General features: G+C 43.2%; 2 protein-coding genes across 2 annotated transcripts; both read left to right on the top strand.

Moving 5' to 3' along the window:
* The first annotated feature begins 162 nt into the window (after positions 1-162).
* fndc7a (fibronectin type III domain containing 7a) lies at positions 163-7,932 on the top strand. Its single transcript, XM_084007286.1, has 13 exons — positions 163-329; positions 820-840; positions 1,038-1,287; positions 1,829-2,089; positions 2,663-2,920; positions 2,996-3,250; positions 3,459-3,713; positions 4,226-4,483; positions 4,770-5,027; positions 5,774-6,028; positions 6,155-6,418; positions 6,532-6,563; positions 7,273-7,932. Exons 1-12 carry the CDS (start codon positions 267-269, stop codon positions 6,561-6,563), a joined length of 2,430 nt encoding a protein of 809 aa, XP_083863412.1. The 5' UTR covers positions 163-266; the 3' UTR covers positions 7,273-7,932.
* A 2,307-nt stretch (positions 7,933-10,239) lies between these two features.
* LOC311011807 (fibronectin type III domain-containing protein 7-like) lies at positions 10,240-16,842 on the top strand (the record flags this gene model as incomplete). Its single annotated transcript, XM_084006939.1, has 12 exons — positions 10,240-10,312; positions 11,267-11,401; positions 11,933-12,202; positions 12,423-12,683; positions 13,527-13,787; positions 14,185-14,445; positions 14,538-14,798; positions 14,940-15,200; positions 15,290-15,550; positions 15,644-15,904; positions 15,992-16,249; positions 16,814-16,842. 12 exons carry the CDS (start codon positions 10,240-10,242, stop codon positions 16,840-16,842), a joined length of 2,592 nt encoding a protein of 863 aa, XP_083863065.1.
* Between the last annotated feature and the right edge of the window lie 25 nt (positions 16,843-16,867).

A 16,867-nucleotide genomic window follows, 5' to 3' on the forward strand; every position in this document is an offset into this window, starting at 1 on the left:
TCTAACAAAGATGGTCATACTCGTCTCACTCTGATAGGACACCCAAACACCCCGTGGGGAGGAGTTACAGCCTCTGGGCTCTTTGGTATTTGCTGAAACAATAAAAGACCTGTCGTTTCTTCTGAGGGAGGGAGGGGAAGAAACCACAAAAAAAAAAAAAAATCTAATTTAAGCCTGAGCTGCTTCCCTGAAGTCATTTTCATCATCACACACGTCGCCTCAAGGCAGTGGCTCAGCACAAACCCCAAAACCATAACGCTGAAGGCATGGGTACACAGATGAAATTAGTTAAAATGCTGAACATTTTGCTTTTGATGACCTTCACAGAGGTAAGAGACGATCATTTTCTCATTGTACTCTGATTTTAACTATTTTAACATCGTCAGTGTAGCTTGTTGTCATGCTTTCCTGTCGTTGATTTGTGCATATTTTATACATCCAGATTAATAAGACTGGACTTTTGAAACATGAACACAGGCTCTTTTGAGTGTCATTGCTTTCAACAAGTGTGTGTGGCATGCCCGACGCTAGCTCAATAGACAAATTCATTCAGGCCTGAAAGAAATACCTGCGCTGCCCAGCCCTGAAATCTGTGTTGAGTGAAGGTAATGTGCAGACTGCTGCCTCTCATGCGCCGAGAATATGATACAGGCATTATGCCCCGAGGCATAATTAGCCCTCAGGGCATACTGTGAAATACTGATAGCTTGCTGCCCTTGAAATGATGTCCTTGTCTTGAAAATACTGTATATCCTGTCATTTATCATCAGGTTATTTCCTCATTTCATTCATTAACTGGCCATGTTTTGTCATTTTCAGATTTGTGCTGCTCAAAACGGTAAATCATCTTTTAACATTTTACATTTGCCAGATTTTATAATGATTCCAAACTGAAATAATATACAATATCCCATAATTTTTAATGCAAATTACATTGAAACGTAAATTATTCATGTTTTTCTGAAACAACCAACACATTTTATGAGCAGCTTTGTGAATGTATCCCATCATTGTTTCCTTCTCCATCTCCCCCAGCCATCTCAGTGTTTACGGTCACATCCAAGAGTATAACGGTGCAGTGGACCCTCTATTCTGATGCCAGCTCCTACAAGATCACAGCGACACCCAAGAACTCCCCGGGACGGTCCGTCTTCGCTCAATTCAGTGGCAACACCGTGATGGGCTCAGTCATCTCCCTGTCACCGAACACGGTGTACACCATGCAGCTAGAAGCCATGGACAATGCCCTCAATGTCCTCAGCAATGCTGAGACAGAGGGGAAAACAGGTCAGTAACAACAGCAAGGCCAGGTAAAGAGGGGTGCGGATTCAGATTCAGATACTCCACAGACAGACTTCATGTATCTAACAAGTCATCAGATGCTTGACTCAAGTAAAAGTACCAACACTACAATGTAATTGGACTATTATTGGGGATGCATCAACATGGAAGCAGCATGCTTTATATACTGTTGGTATATTAAAAGCAATGCATCATTTTTAGAGCTAAAACAATTAGGGGGTCGAGTATTTATAATCATTCTAAACTGAATATCTTTGGGTCGGTCAGACACTTGTTTCACTATTTTTAAGAAGTTGACTTGACCAAACAATTAAGTCTAAATGTGATGGAGTATAAAGTACCATAAAAACTCAAGTAAAATCACTTGAATATTCTTGGTTACGTTCCATCACTGCATTTTTAGTATATTTTTATATAAGAAAATAGAGAGACAGTCCTAAAAATTGTGATGGTAAATTAACTTCCTCTATTTAAAGGTGTTTTATCTTGTAATCTAACTGATTTGACGACACCGCTTGTTCTCCAGCGCCTGACGTCCCCAGCATTGAACAGGCCTACTCCAAACACAGCGACAGCATCACTGTGGAGTTCACAGAGATTTCCGGGGCAACCAGCTACATCCTGACGGCACGGTCTGAGACCGGTGATTTCTTCTCTGAGACCGCAGTGAGCGGCTCCCCAGGCACCGTGGTGCATCTCCAGCCCTACACGGACTACAGGCTGAGTGTCTTGTCCGTCAACTCCGGTGGGAGGAGCCAGCCGTCGTTCCCCATCGAGGCCAGGACAGGTACGGACGGAAAGTCTCACACAGAGTCCTAAAAACGCTTCACACTGTGGCTCGAGCATTTCCAACAGTGATAGAAATTTTAAATAATAATAGATACATAATGATTACCTATAAGACTCACTAACTTATTACTAATAATCAATACAATTAGAAACAAATGACCTTTTTTACGCACTGTCACATGGCCAGACAATACATTACATTATACATTAGAAGCAGTTTACTCAAGATGATAATCAACGCATGACGAGTGAAATGCAGCCGTTCTGTTGTTCCTGTAGGACAATAGTTTGTTGGCTCACTCCGCCGGCCAAAGCGGCGTGTCATTTCACCGCCCATTGTCACAGAGTCTCTACTTTGCACTACACTATTCTCATAATATGAAAAGAGAAACCATGAGAACTGGGTTGTCTCCCTTCCCGAAGGAGCAACATAATCACAGGGATATTGTTTCCATTTGGCTCCTCTTTCAAAATAAAATGTCAGGAGAGTAGAAGTCAGAAATCTGTATTTGTCCATGTCAGTTCTCTTCTAATTTCTCCTCATTCTCTCTCTACCTTGACCGGTCTGTAGTGGTCATGGCACCCGAGTTGAACACCACCTCTCCTGACAACAGCACCATCCTCGTGACTTGGCCCCCGGTGGAGAACGCCGTCCTCTACATGCTCTGCATCATCCGGGAGAGCTCCAGCTCCCGCGTCAAACTGAACACCACCGACACCACGGTGACCTTCGAGGACCTCGAAGCAGGGACCACCTACTGTATCAAAGGCACAGCCTGGGACCCCGAGGGTCGAGCTGGAGACGACCTCACCGTCTGCCAGATCACACGTAAGCCTGATATGACGTAGAACTTAAATGTAGCAGATGACTGATGACTCAATTCCCTCTGGTTTCAACTTCCAGGTCCTCAGAGCCCGGATGTGACCCACGTCGACATGTCTGGGGGCCGGTCTCTTGGGATCACCGTGTACTGGATGTTAGTGCAGGGAGCACAGAACTACGTGGTCTTGGCCACCAATGGTCAAAACTGTAGTTCGGCAGTGAACGGTTACTGTTATATTACACCTGTGGAGTGTGGCCAGAACAACTCTGTCTCTGTGACGGCCTACAACAATGGGGGCCCCAGCCAACCCTCGGAATCAGCAGACTACATTACATGTGGGTAAATCGCACGCAACCACAGCCACATACAGGACGACATACTTGGATGCATTTGGCGTATGAATCACAAAGCCCTACATTAAAATAATAGTTGGACATTCGGGGGAACATACGATAAATAGCTCTGCTGAGCGTCAGATCAATACGACCGTCGTTCCAGTCCATTCTTACTTTTTGTTAACCACCATCTCTCTTGCTCTGACAGATCCGTGTCCCCCAGAGAACATCTGGGTGGAGGAGCCCGAAGCAGGCAACTGCTCAGTGGTGTGGGATGATGTGCCGCTGGTGGAGCACTACGTGGCTTTCATAAAGAGGGACGACGGGACGGAGAAGTCATGTAACACCACTGGAACTAAATGCCCATTTTCCTGCATGTGCGGCTACACCTACCTCACCACCGTCTTCCCCTACAACCAGGCCGGCTCCAGCCCTTACGCACACATCCGCAACTACACCACCAGTATGCCCAGAAGCACCCGCACGTCGTACCAGCACCACATATACATGCTGTTGTAATCAAGTCAAAGGACCATACCAGTGGTTTTGCATTGTTAGCCCATTAGCTTCACATTGTGATTACTTTACATTTACAACCAACAAGCTTCCAAAGTATGGCATTGCCTTTTTTTAATAGCAGCAACACAAATTAACCTGTGGCTGCTCTGTTGCACAATCTTTTTTGGTTTAGCTTTCTGGGACAAATAGTTTAACCTGCACCTTTTCTGGGATTAGTCATAATGTTTTCCTATTGAATGTAGGAACCTGCAGTAACTGCACAAAACAAGATATATTTGGGGAAAAGTGAGAGGGAAATGATGAACTAGGTTTCAAGTAAGTACATGAAAGTTGACATGAGCTGAAAACAAAGGCTGCCTGGAAGGTGGAAAATTGTTTTAAAACATGCAAAATCATCAGTATGGTCCTTTCCACAGTGTTGATCAATATTCTCATCTGTTGCATTTTCTCCCACAGTTCCTTGTTGCCCGCAGGACGTCAACGTAAAGCTAGTTTCTACAGAGACCCTGGAGGTCATGTGGTCGCCGGTCAGAGGGGCCGAGCTCTACGAGACAACAGCTGCCCAGACCAATGATGTCATCCACTGTAACGATACAGCACCAGTGTGTGCGCTGTCAGATTTGAGGTGCAACACGGCTTATTCTGTGACCGTCACCCCTTGCAGCGAGTTACGAGGATGCAACCGCACCTGCACACCCCACACACACGAGACAGGTAATAATGGGGCTATTTAGAGTGACATCTCACCTCATAATACAGGGAAGGTGAGGAATTCATTGGTGTAGGCTGATAAACCAAAATATACAGCTAACCCTAACCCTAAATTGTCCAATGGAATAATAATGGAACTGAATAACACTGAACTGCTGGTTCAACATTTTGGAAAATAAGTCTTAGATGAGAGGTATACAACTTTCATGACTGCATTTCTCACTCTGCTGCATTAACATATGCATTTTGAATTGTATGAAGACTTAATTTCCTGTCTGTCCTGCTGCAGCTCCGTGTGCTCCAGAGATCCTGAATATGACGCAGACCGACAACTCCACATACAGAGTCCTCTTCACGACCCCCAACACCCCCAACACAAATTATACCATCAAAGCCATCCGACGCTATGGCACACACACCTGCCAGTCAAGAAACGGCTCCTGTGAGCTCACACAGCTGCCCTGTGGTTCAACCTATGAGGTCATGGGGGTGGCCACCACAGCCGTGGGGAGAAGTCTCCCGGGATTCACTAAAACCTTGGAAACAGGTATTACAGTATGACTGCTTTTGACTGGGATTAAATGTCAGGTTGTATTTAAATCAGCCCAAAAACACAGGTTTGTCTCAGAGGGCCATGTGCTAAAGTCACATTGGCTGTACAACTATTTTAATGGTTTTATTTTTTTTACTATCCCAGCTTAACTATTTTCTGTCCATTTTAGTTATCCTACAAATAAATAAAAAATCCCACTAAGATCACGATTAAAAAAACCCTCACAAGTTCATCATGTGAATTTCCATTATCGGGATATTCGTTAATATAGTCATGAATTAGCCGTCTAGCTCGCTATCCTGGTAGACAACTGAGAAATAGAGCCTGATGTAAAAAATATAGGATACAAAAATATTTATCCATTTTATTTGAGATTATTTATCGTTTTTAACAAAAACTTCCTCTGGAACGCAATAAAAATGTTTGTTTCTTAACAAAATGTAAAGTGGCATTTTAAGAGTTTTAAGGACATTTGGATAATTATAATATCAATATTATTATTAATAATAATGATAACATTTGCAATTATCTTGGCAAAGATAATCATAACGTGAAATTTTCATATTCACGCTTTGTAAAAATAGAATTTTTGTAACAATAATATGAGCTTAAATAGGTTATTTCAAACATGTTCATCACTTGTAACTTAAATGGATGATGAAGCATCATGAGGGCTAGCAGCAGTATTATATATGCACATTTACTCCATGTTGATTATTGTTCTGTAATTCCCTCCCGAGGTCCTTGCTGCCCCATCTATGTGAATGTGACCCAGGTCACCCAGGCCATGACCAACGTGACCTGGTCGCCTGGCAGCGGAGCTCGCTCCTACATCACAACCCTGACATCGTCACGCGGACACGCCAAGTGCCACACCCTGGACACCCACTGCCTGATGGGATGCATCACCTGCGGCACCAACTACAGCGTCCACTTGGAGGCCATCAGCAGCACGGGACACAAGTCAGAGTGCGAATATCGTGGTTTCTCATCCAGTGAGGGCAAATGCATATACACACACACACACGACACACGACACACACACACACACACACAGAAAAATGTCCACATATGAACATTACATCACCACCAACAGAACTTCTCAAAATTCATTCTCGCAGGTGCCTGTTGTCCAACAAGCGTCAAGCTCTATCGCCGGGCCAACAACTCCCTCCGGGTGTACTGGCGCTCTATGGGCGCTCAGATGCAGAACCACACAGTAGAGCTGAACGGGACGGCAGCAGACTACACTTGCATTGCAGCCGCCGGCAGTAAATACTGCGATATCCAGGAGGAAACGTGCGGCGACGTCTACACAGTAGTGGTGGCACCAGTGGGACCGAATGGCATGAAAGTCAGCTTCTGTCAACCCCGGAGATACTCGGGTGAGTCATGACGAGGCTGTGTAGTGTGTGTAAATGGTTAAGCATCACATATTTGTTTTTAACAAAGCTGCATTCATGTAATGTATCATATTGTGTCTTTGTTAAATTCTCAGTTCTCTGCCCAGGAAGTAATGCTGGTATGTAGGTAAGTATCCTCTAAACTGTGAACCTAACTTTGTTAAATACACTTATTTGCATCTTGCCAAGAGATACACAATTACTTTAAACTCGAATTAAGTCATGAGCTGTTTGAAAACTAGCAAGTTTATTGTCACTCAGCTCCCTCCAGATAAGAACACAATCCCTCCCGACCACACGGACTTACATAACCTGAAACAAACAAGGTGCTTTCTGTGCTATTACAGCGTTTTGTGATTTTGAGCATGTGCTTGAGGAATTGATACTTCGCAGCATGAGGGGTATCTAGTGACAGCATCAAACGCACCTATAAATTGAGTGTACCTTCAGTCCTCCGGTATAACAATAGGTGTTTGTGTAAGGCATATAGCGTATAGACAAGCACAGGTGAGGCTGATCTCTATCGGTCTTTACCTCTGGGACTTCTGGGATGCGTGTACGTTTATAAAGCATGGGGAGAAGAATGAGGGGAACGTGACTCAGGTAAATGAAGATGGAGATCTGCTGCAGGAACGTGACACAGCCATCATAGTGTCTGATAGATAAGATGGGTATTTAATAGCCCCTGACTCAGAATGACAAGGCTGTATTTTGCCTTTTTGTGTATAAAGTTCCACAAAGAAAATGATCTTTGCACAAAACAATCATGTGAGTGCAATGAATATGTACTTAAGCTATCTTTGATATCTCTCCTTCTTATCTTTCTTACCCAACAGTGAGCCCTCTAACCCTCAACACCACCAACCCCACAACATGAACAGACGACGACTGTGAAGATCCAATGTTCCCAAAAGAAATATCATGATTAATATCTTGTTTAGGAATATCTATATTTTGTTGTTACTGCTATGTGTAAGAAAAAGCTGTATAGGGTCTGACAAACTGTTTTCCACTGAATAAATATGAAAAACTAAAGTTAAAACACCTAATTAAAATAATAAAATATATAAAAGAGTGCTTTTTAAGTAAATAGCTGTGGGAAATATTCTCTATATTGCTATTTTTATAGTATTTTATCAATTTTAATCAATGCGTCAATGTTGATCACTCGATGTAACATAAACATATGACATCTAGTATAAGTGAAAAAAAGAGAGAGACACTACAGTGAGGGTTAGGGTTAGTCCTAAGATCTTATATCAAATTACATCTCTGACCTCTCCAAGTAGCAGACCTCCACATGGCGGCCTGTATGACGTCCAAAGAAGAGGGTCAGTTAAAAGTGGGTCAGCAGGTATCCATCTCGTTGGCCTGGAGTCAAACATGGCAAGTCCTGCGGATGAGGCGTCTGATCGGATTGCTGGAGACACATTCAGTGTGCTTTCATTGGATTTAGTTTTCTCTGCGATGACAGACAACAACATTAAAACCCATCGTTTTGCATTCCAAGACCGTGTGCTGTCAATCATCTCTTGTGTTCTCTTCATGAAGTAGAACACGAATGTGTGTGGGATACGTGAGCTACATTCAGTACGAATACCAATCCATCATAGAGATGTCCTGAAATAGATCTTATCATTCAAGACACCTTAGAATTTGCATAACCGATCCAACTGGTTGAGATATTGCACATGTTTGGTAGATTCCATGGAATGGTGGGTCAGGCTAGTAATGATGATACTGACCATCCTATATGCAAAAGAGAATGTGATGCCTGGTAAGTGAGCAAAATACAGGAAAAAATATGGATGGGAAAGTGAAAATGGAATTCAAGACTATAGAGTTAATATATTTAAAATAAAGACAGTAGATTTGTTTTGTCCAGGTTGGATGGAAGAGGGGAAAGGGAAGTCAAAGCAAAAGGACAAAGAGCAAATTAATTGATTGATTAATTATTATTATTCCACCTGTTCTTTCTTTATCCAACTTCTTCCGAATTTTCCAACCTTGAAACTTCATTCAAACATTAAAAATGTTCAGCTAGTGCTAATACTTCTCTCATTCATACCTTTAATATTTTCAGAAATATTCAATATATAATAATATTAATATGTCCTGAAATTTTCAAATAGAAATTCAAACTGTCATTCATATTTACCTTTCATTACCTTACCCTTCTTCTTTCCCACATTGTGACATTGGTGTGTATTGGACAGAATGTCCATAACCAGGGTGGGGGAACCAACAGTTGGGGACTTTAACCTGACTCGGCAGTTTTTTGCTGCTGCCGTTTTCTTTGGTAATCTCGTTGTTGTAAATTCTTATGATTTTAGGACAATCTAATCCTTATTATCCTGATTATTTGTAGAATATCCAGTACTATAGGTTTATTCCAAACTAGCATTTCCCACCCAAACAAGCAGGGTGGCCAGAAATCCCAGAGGTGCACTTTCAAAAACAATACCTTGTCTGAATTCACATAAAGTGCACGTGTTAAAGAACGTTTGGTTCACGCATGTGACAGACAAAAGTTACTTGACACCCTGATGGATACATTTCACCCTCATAATTTACATGCTCAAATTGGGAGGTATATCACTGATGAAAAGCAGCCGGGTAGAGCTCGGAGGGGACAGAGCAAAGGTGTGGACCTATTGTTGTCAATAAATGTCTTTGTCACATGCAGCAACACGCAACAAGCTATCACATTCATTTATGTAACACCCTCGGTAGAATAATGACCTTAAAATAAGGATACTGTAGCTGGTGATGTAGGCATGTGTCCATTATGGTTTGTAGATTTGTTTTAATAACCTGGCTCACAAAAGGATCTTCCTAAAGTAAACTTGATGAATAACATTGAGTATTGACATTCGCCCATCACTGGTCTATGTGTAGATGACTTAACCTGGCATGGTCTTATTTATAAAGCCATTTTTGGTTCCCCCTATTCATTCAAATGTACAGTAGCAACTGGTGTTTTCTCCGTCTATTTTCTTTTATCATTTCCCACTTTATCTTCCTGCAAAGCATTTTGCAACTTCAAAAAGTGCTTTAGAAATAAAGTTTGCCTGCCTTTTTACTGGTAAATTATTGATTGATTGCTTCCAACTGCCTGCCATTTAGTTTGATGTAGGATTGTCTTTTATGGCACATGTTTCCATGTGCAATTTGTGAAAAGACACATTTTTAATGTCTCAGGTTCAGGTTACTTTATTGATACCCAAGGGTAAACTAGTTTTGCAGTCGAGAGTTCAACAGGCAACAGAAGGCAACAGAAAACGAACAATCAAATTAGAAACAGGACATTTAAAAAGAACACATACACATAAAACAAGAGACAGCTTCGTCTCGACAGAAGTGAACCAAGGTTACTTAGAAAAGGTAGAAAAGGTTTAAATACCTATGAAAACTATTATTTCATTAAATATAGCAATGACAGCACTTCTTGACATGGCAGCTATTATTTATTAATGTATAATGACAAACATTTCCAAGAAAAGTGATGTCAAACCAGGACGGATGTAGCTTGTGGACTTGGTTCAATTTACTTTTCAGTCACTCATGTGTCATACTTACATACCCATACAAAAGGGATCATATTATCTTATTATCCAAAGCTCCAGAGTTACAGGAATAAAATATTCCCGGACGGAAGAAGTGCATTTTGATCGTAAAGGAGTGGATGAATAAAAGCATCCCCACCTCCACCTGACAGACCACATACTTTATTTCCTTCTCATGATGACAGAAAGCCCAGGGGCATCTACCTGTCCTCATTTAGGACGTCCTGATTGGTTCCCATGAAGTTGATCTACAGCGCTCAGCCTGTAAAGATTTCAGAGGAGCTGCAGTGTGCAGAGCCGACATATGGATGTAACGCAGTGAAACCCTGACAATTACAATGGATAAGATGTGGATGTTGTATTCATCGGCCATCCTATTGTCTGTCATACAGGTAATCATACTTTTTAAATTTGTTTTCTTTTTGCTATATATTTTCTTTAAATCTCATTTTTTAGTAGTTTCTAACTAGTTTATTTGTCTTTCGTTTTTTTAGACACATCGTGTTTTGGCTACAGGTGAGTGTTCTGCTGCTGCTCCATCTGAAGGGAGATTTTTTATGATTAATGCTTGTTTCTTGTCCATCACTGAGATACTGATATTAATGTTTATATTTAATAGGTTTCACACCCAAACATTAGAACTGTGAATCTTGAAATCTATATGGTTCATCGTTGCTATTCTATATTGGATAATGTAAAACATCATATTGTCTTTGGCCTCAAAAAATGTTCTTGATGTGTGGAAGTAAGTGGAATAAGATGGACTTAACATCGGATTCATTTAAAATGATAATCAACTCTATAGTTCTTTTATAAATGCTGCCCACCACTAGAGGGCCACCTCCTGGTGGATAAAAGACCATTTACCACTCAGTGCAACCGTGAAATATGTTTAATAATACAAAATAATAATTAAAATATGTGCTAAAACAACAAACAATTATTGATGTAAAAAATGTGTGCTCAGAATTCAGGCACAAATATAATTCCATATTAACATGGCATTTTACCCCTTCAGGTAAATCACTGTTTAAACTAAAAACTTTAATAGAAGTATTATTATGTTACCCTTTTAATCTCATAAAAAGGTATAGCACATATGGTCCCAGACAGATAACATTCTTCTCTCATTTCTCAGGGTGTAACATTGAGTCAGTGACTTCTCCTTCAGCATCAACACTGAATGTGATATGGAGCGCCTACGCTGGCGCTTCGGTTTATTTACTGGACTTGAGAGTTGTGAACTCCACCGTTATCGCCCCAGTGGTGGTGATGCAGTCTGCACCCAGCACACAGAGGCTGATTCAGGGGTTAATACCTGGACACCACTATCAAGTCACACTGAAGGTCTTTGAGTTTTACACTATTGTGTGCACGGATGTTGAAATGACCATGACAGGTAATGACACGATTTAAATCAAATAACACAGAATAATCCCGTTGACTAATGTTGAATTCTTTATCTTACATTCCCACAGTGCCTGCCACCTCCCAAATCACCTTTTCCAAAGCTATTTCTAGTACATCTATAAGGTTTGAGTGGTCCAGCGTGACAGGAGCGGACAGCTACATCTTGTTTGTGTCCGAGTTGTTTAGTTTTCCCGCAATAACCTACAACCAGACCTTCACAACCCTGGGTGGACAAGTAGACGGCCTAACTCCTTCTACAACGTACAACACTTACGTCTATTCATCAAACAGTGCCGGAAGAGGCGCCAAAAGTAGTACAAGGACAATCACGACATGTAAGTGCACATAAGATGATGGTTGTGTTGATTTTTATGCAAAGGGAATCAGTTATGTAATAAGAAACCTGATGCTCCAAAAACAAATGATCTGAAACGTACGTCCTTTACACTTATGGATCTATGAAAACATGAATGTGGATTAGTAACTGCATCAGATTAACACCTGTATTTCCTCTCGGAAGTGGTGCAGCCACCAACTGGTGTGACTCTGGTATCGACGGGAAAGAGCACGGCCCGAGTGACCTGGAACTCTGTAAGTAAAGTCCTGCTTTATCAAGTGGCTGTGAGTGACAACGACAACCCCAGCAACCCCCCGGTCATCAGAAACACTTCGACCACATCCATGGACATCAGTAAGCTGGAGCCCTGCTCCACCTACACCGTGGGAGTCTCGTCAGTCAACGGCTTCTTAGTTCCCGGGGAGGCCTCCACTGTTACATACACTACCTCCAGTGAGTATTTTATAATTCAGTTGTCAGAATGGATATACAGTCGTCTTTGTGTGTTGATTGTCGACTTCTGCAACATTTCGAAGAAGTTCTCATGAAATGGATGATTTATATCAAGCAGATAAAACTATGTGAAGCATGTTTGAGAGCTCAGAACATTAAGATTAATCTGAAGAAATATTCCAATAACATCTGTATCATCTGTTCACACATTTTTCTTCAGCCATTAACCCGGTGACGACCGTCTCCGTGGACTACAGCTGCTCCAACGGCATGGGGACAGTAACCTGGGATTTGGTATTTGGGGCCAACTTGTACAGGGCCACGGCCGTCGATAGCACCGGCGCGTCCCTTAACTGCACATCGGCCTCCACCAGCTGCCAGATCACCATGCTCAAATGTGGTGAGAAGTACCTAGTCCATGTGACAGCCATCTCTGACGACTGCGAGAGCACCTCCAACGCCACCTCCTTCTTCGAGACAGGTGAACGGAGCACCTGCTTGTCTGTCATTGCCTTTTTAATACTTGTATACCATTGCCGTGCCTCATCTCCTGTCTGTATACGCTTCACACGTGCATGCACACACCTTCTCAATTTATCTCTCACCGTCACACACTCACGCTTCTGGACATACTCCAAGCTCTTTATCACACACCTTGCCCATCCTGTGGGAAGCTGTGTGGTTTCCTGCCGTGGCGTGTCCTACGGTCTATTCTCATGCTGAGAACACACCCTCTCATTAGCTACCAAGACTTGCCATCCAACACCAGTCAGTACGAAGCTCTCACAGCCTATTGAAGTCAGGGAGTCACCTAAAAAGGTCAGCTATAGAGTCAGTCTGTAAAGTGAAAAGGTGAAGGCGACACACACACACACACACACACACACACACACACACAGTATTGCCCAGGGAAATTTAAAAAATGCCTAGCAAACACGCCCAGCCCTCAGATGAAGCAGTGAATGCCACAAAGACGTAAATTACAAAAGACGGGAGTCAAATCTCAGCTCCTATTTGAAACTTTCAAACAATAGATAAATACTTGGGCTGTCCTCAGTTAGTCAAGTAACCCTCATACGAGCTTGTCAACTCAACGATTAGTCGATTTAATCAAAGATCTGAAAAAGAGGAGTTTCTCCACAAAGAAGCCACTTACATCTTGTATTTATCAGAGATGTGCTCATTAGGTTCTTGGTCATTCAGCATGAAAGTCTATCACTGGTCAACATAAAATCCACTCAGATTTACCCAGACTTTGGATATATTTCACACTTTTATTTCCTCCACATTAACTGTGCTTTAATGTCTCCCTCCGTTCGCCCAGTGCCCTGTGCTCCAGCTAATGCTCAGACCAGTCACGACTGCTCCAGCAATGTGATCATCTTTAATTGGCAGCCCACCAACAACACTCTCTACTATGTGGCCACGGCTGTGGACAACACTGGCAAGGAGACCGAGTGCAGGACGGCAGACAGCACGTGTTTCTTCACTAATACGGCCTGTGGTCAGTTCTACAAGTACACCGTGTACGCCGTCAGTCCTGAATGTCACACCGAAGCCAGCCAGCCGGAGTTCGTCCGGACCTGTGAGTAGAATTTGATTGTCTTATTGTCAACAAATCCCATGAAAAGAACCAAACCAACAATAAATTGATCCTCCCACCAAGTATTACATCAAGCCAAAGTCGTTGCTATCCAAAAACTATTACTATTAATAAGCTGCATCATCCCAGTGAGTGACATGTTCCTTAATTACAATGAACTTGGGCACTAGTTTAATTTGCGTCAATACTACATACAGGTTTAACAAGTATGTATTACTTTGCTGCCGGAAATAGTCCCCAATGAATGGGCCATTTCCTCCTGTTTGCTAAAAGCTGCAGAGTCCAGCTGTTTTAGGGATCAAATCAGTGTTGCATCTTTCCAATAGGAAGACAAAAGAAGAGAGTCTAATTGAGTCTGTATCTATCGCCTTTCCTCCAGCTCCTTGTCTACCAACGAATGTCAAGACAGGAGCCGGGTGTCACTCTGAGATGTTGCTCACCACTTGGGATTCTGCTGCTGGAGCTCTTTCCTACACAGTGGAAGCACAAGGAAACACTGGAGAAATCTACAACTGCACCTCCTCCTCCAACAGCTGTGCAGTGGCCGGGGTGCCGTGTGGTGAACACCTCAGTGTGTGGATCGTCGCCTCTAATGACAACTGCTCCACCAGCAGGGTGCTGGGAGACGTTGCTCAGACTGGTATGTACTGGGATCTCTGTGAGGCACCAACTAATGCCATTAATACAAATGAGATGTTTGCCTTAAACACAAACTTTCCCCCCCGTCTCCAGTTCCCTGCAGCCCTATCAACTTCACGGCATCAGTCGACTGCAGCCAAGACTCTGTCCAAGCTAACTGGACGGCGAGCATTGGTAGTGTATTTTTTATTGCCATTGCTGAAGACGAAAATGGGAATTTGCACAGTTGCAATTCAATGGGCACCAACTGCTTGATCGAGGGCCTGAGATGTGGACAGAACTACACTGCCAAAGTTATCGGCTCCAATCTAGAATGCAACAGCAGCGCCAGCGAGGTGGTCGCATTTATGACAGGTAGGTCAGAAGGTTGCATTATAGAAGGTGACGCATATAATTGATTTATGATTGTACGATGACACAAGATTACCTAGTTTTTACAAATACAAACTTGCCATTGTCCATCTAAATCAACTAAACCCTCTGCCTCTCCATCAGCTCCTTGCCCTCCAATGAACATTGAGGCTTTCAGAGACTGTGACGCCAACCATGCTCTAATAGTCTGGCAGAACAATCAGCTCCCAGGCCTCTACACGGCAATCATGGAGGATCAGAGCGGAGCTCGGCTCAACTGCACCAGCAACGCGGTCAACAACTGCAAAATCACCTCACTGCCCTGTGGAAAGAGATACAACGTCACCGTCACCTACAGCAATGGATACTGTCCGGCCACCTCGACACCTATCAGCATGGACTCAGGTACTTCAGTAACAGGGGTGAACTGTTTCTACCTGGAAGAATAACCAATATTACAATAACTTTTGATGTCTTGTCCTCTCTTCTTTTAGTACCATGCGGTCCTGAGGACGTGAGGGCCGGTGTGGCGTGCGTCACCGGCGAGCTGTCGGTCACCTGGAACATCTCAGTTCCCACGGAGAACTACACCGCTATCATCTCCAGAGGAATGGGCCAGCCTCTGCACTGTAACTCGACGGAGACGCAGTGCACCATGGGAGGTCTGTTGTGTGGAAGCTCCTACGTGGTGATCGTCTTCTCCGTCACCGGGACGTGCTTCAGTCTGCCGAGTTCAGAGGTCACAGTGCAAACACGTGAGAAAAAAAGGCTGATTTGTTATCATCAAGGATGTAAGCGGGACTTTCCTTGAGCCCAGTCTCAATCTTCTTCATTTTTCCCCCCTTCAGTGCCGTGTCCTCCCACCAACGTCACAGCCGTGCACACGTGTGCGCCGGATCCCGTTCCTGTGTCGTGGGTGGCGAGCGACAGTGCTAAATACTACACTGCTGTTGCTGTGAGCGGCAGAGGTCACAGGTCAGAGTGCATGACCAATAGAACGTCCTGCAGCCTCCCAGGACTCCAGTGTGGGCAGGTTTACACCATTGGAGTGTCAGGAGTGGATGACAACTGTACAGGTCAACTGAGTGACACAGTCTCGTTGGACACAGGTAACACGACACTGACCACCAGCAAAGACTGGAATGGAAATGTTTTATTAGTCATTCTTATGAATAACGTTTGACTTCCCCCTCCAGAGCCATGTTCTCCCTCCAATGTATCCAGCCAGCTGATGTGTAGCGCTGCCACTGCCCAGGTGTACTGGCCCCCCAGTGCAAATGCAGTGAGCTACGCCGTCACAGCCACCAGCAACGGACAGAACCTCACCTGCAGCGGCCCCAGCCCCAACTGCACACTGAGCAACCTGGTGTGTGGCCACGCGTACGACATCCTTGTGACTGCCACCGACGGGACCTGTGTCAGCAACGTCAGTGCCCCCTACAGGCAAGACCAAGGTACTGAGAAAGAGAGGTCTGGCCACATTAGAATGGACCTACCATGCATCTTCTGTGAATGGCACTTAAATCCAACCACATTCTAGCATTGATTCCCATAAAATGGACATTTTCTCATTAGAATGAGAGCGGCATAAATTTCACTTCCTGCTTGTGTGAATATTGGGAATCCCAGACGTTTTTCTTTCTTTGACTTGAAGGACTTTTCATGATCTGTTATTGCAAAAGGCACGTCATCTGACTGGAAACAGCAGATCTTAAAATAGAGCCAAGGGAGAGGTGATGATGAGGGTGATATTCTTAAGCTGGAAAGAGTGACAGTTTGATGAGTGTAGCTGCCAGCTGTTAAATAGTTAAGTGATAAATGTTGTGGTTAGGCATGGAGCCAACATAATAACCCACACATAAAACCACAACTTCATCATTTTTACACTTCAGTTTTTGTATGGAATACACACCAAAATAAAGGTATAATGTGTTAATAAGTCATTTGTAGCGGCAACCCTCAGCAAGAAAAGGGATACTAAATCCTAAAATTTTGACCATTATTTCTTAACCTTCCAGTTTTGACTGAGGAATACCTTTTTCACTAATTCACCTAATGCTCCGTCTCTGTTA

This window comes from Eutrigla gurnardus, assembly GCF_963514095.1.
Source record: "Eutrigla gurnardus genome assembly, chromosome: 4".
Lineage (NCBI taxonomy): Eukaryota > Metazoa > Chordata > Actinopteri > Perciformes > Triglidae > Eutrigla > Eutrigla gurnardus.

Coding starts and splice junctions, on each gene's coding strand:
- fndc7a (XM_084007286.1), top strand. CDS start 267: ATGGGTACACAGATGAAATTAGTTAAAATGCTGAACATTTTGCTTTTG. Junction 330..819: donor TTTTGATGACCTTCACAGAG/GTAAGAGACGAT, acceptor TGTCATTTTCAG/ATTTGTGCTGCTCAAAACGG. Junction 1,288..1,828: donor TGAGACAGAGGGGAAAACAG/GTCAGTAACAAC, acceptor CTTGTTCTCCAG/CGCCTGACGTCCCCAGCATT.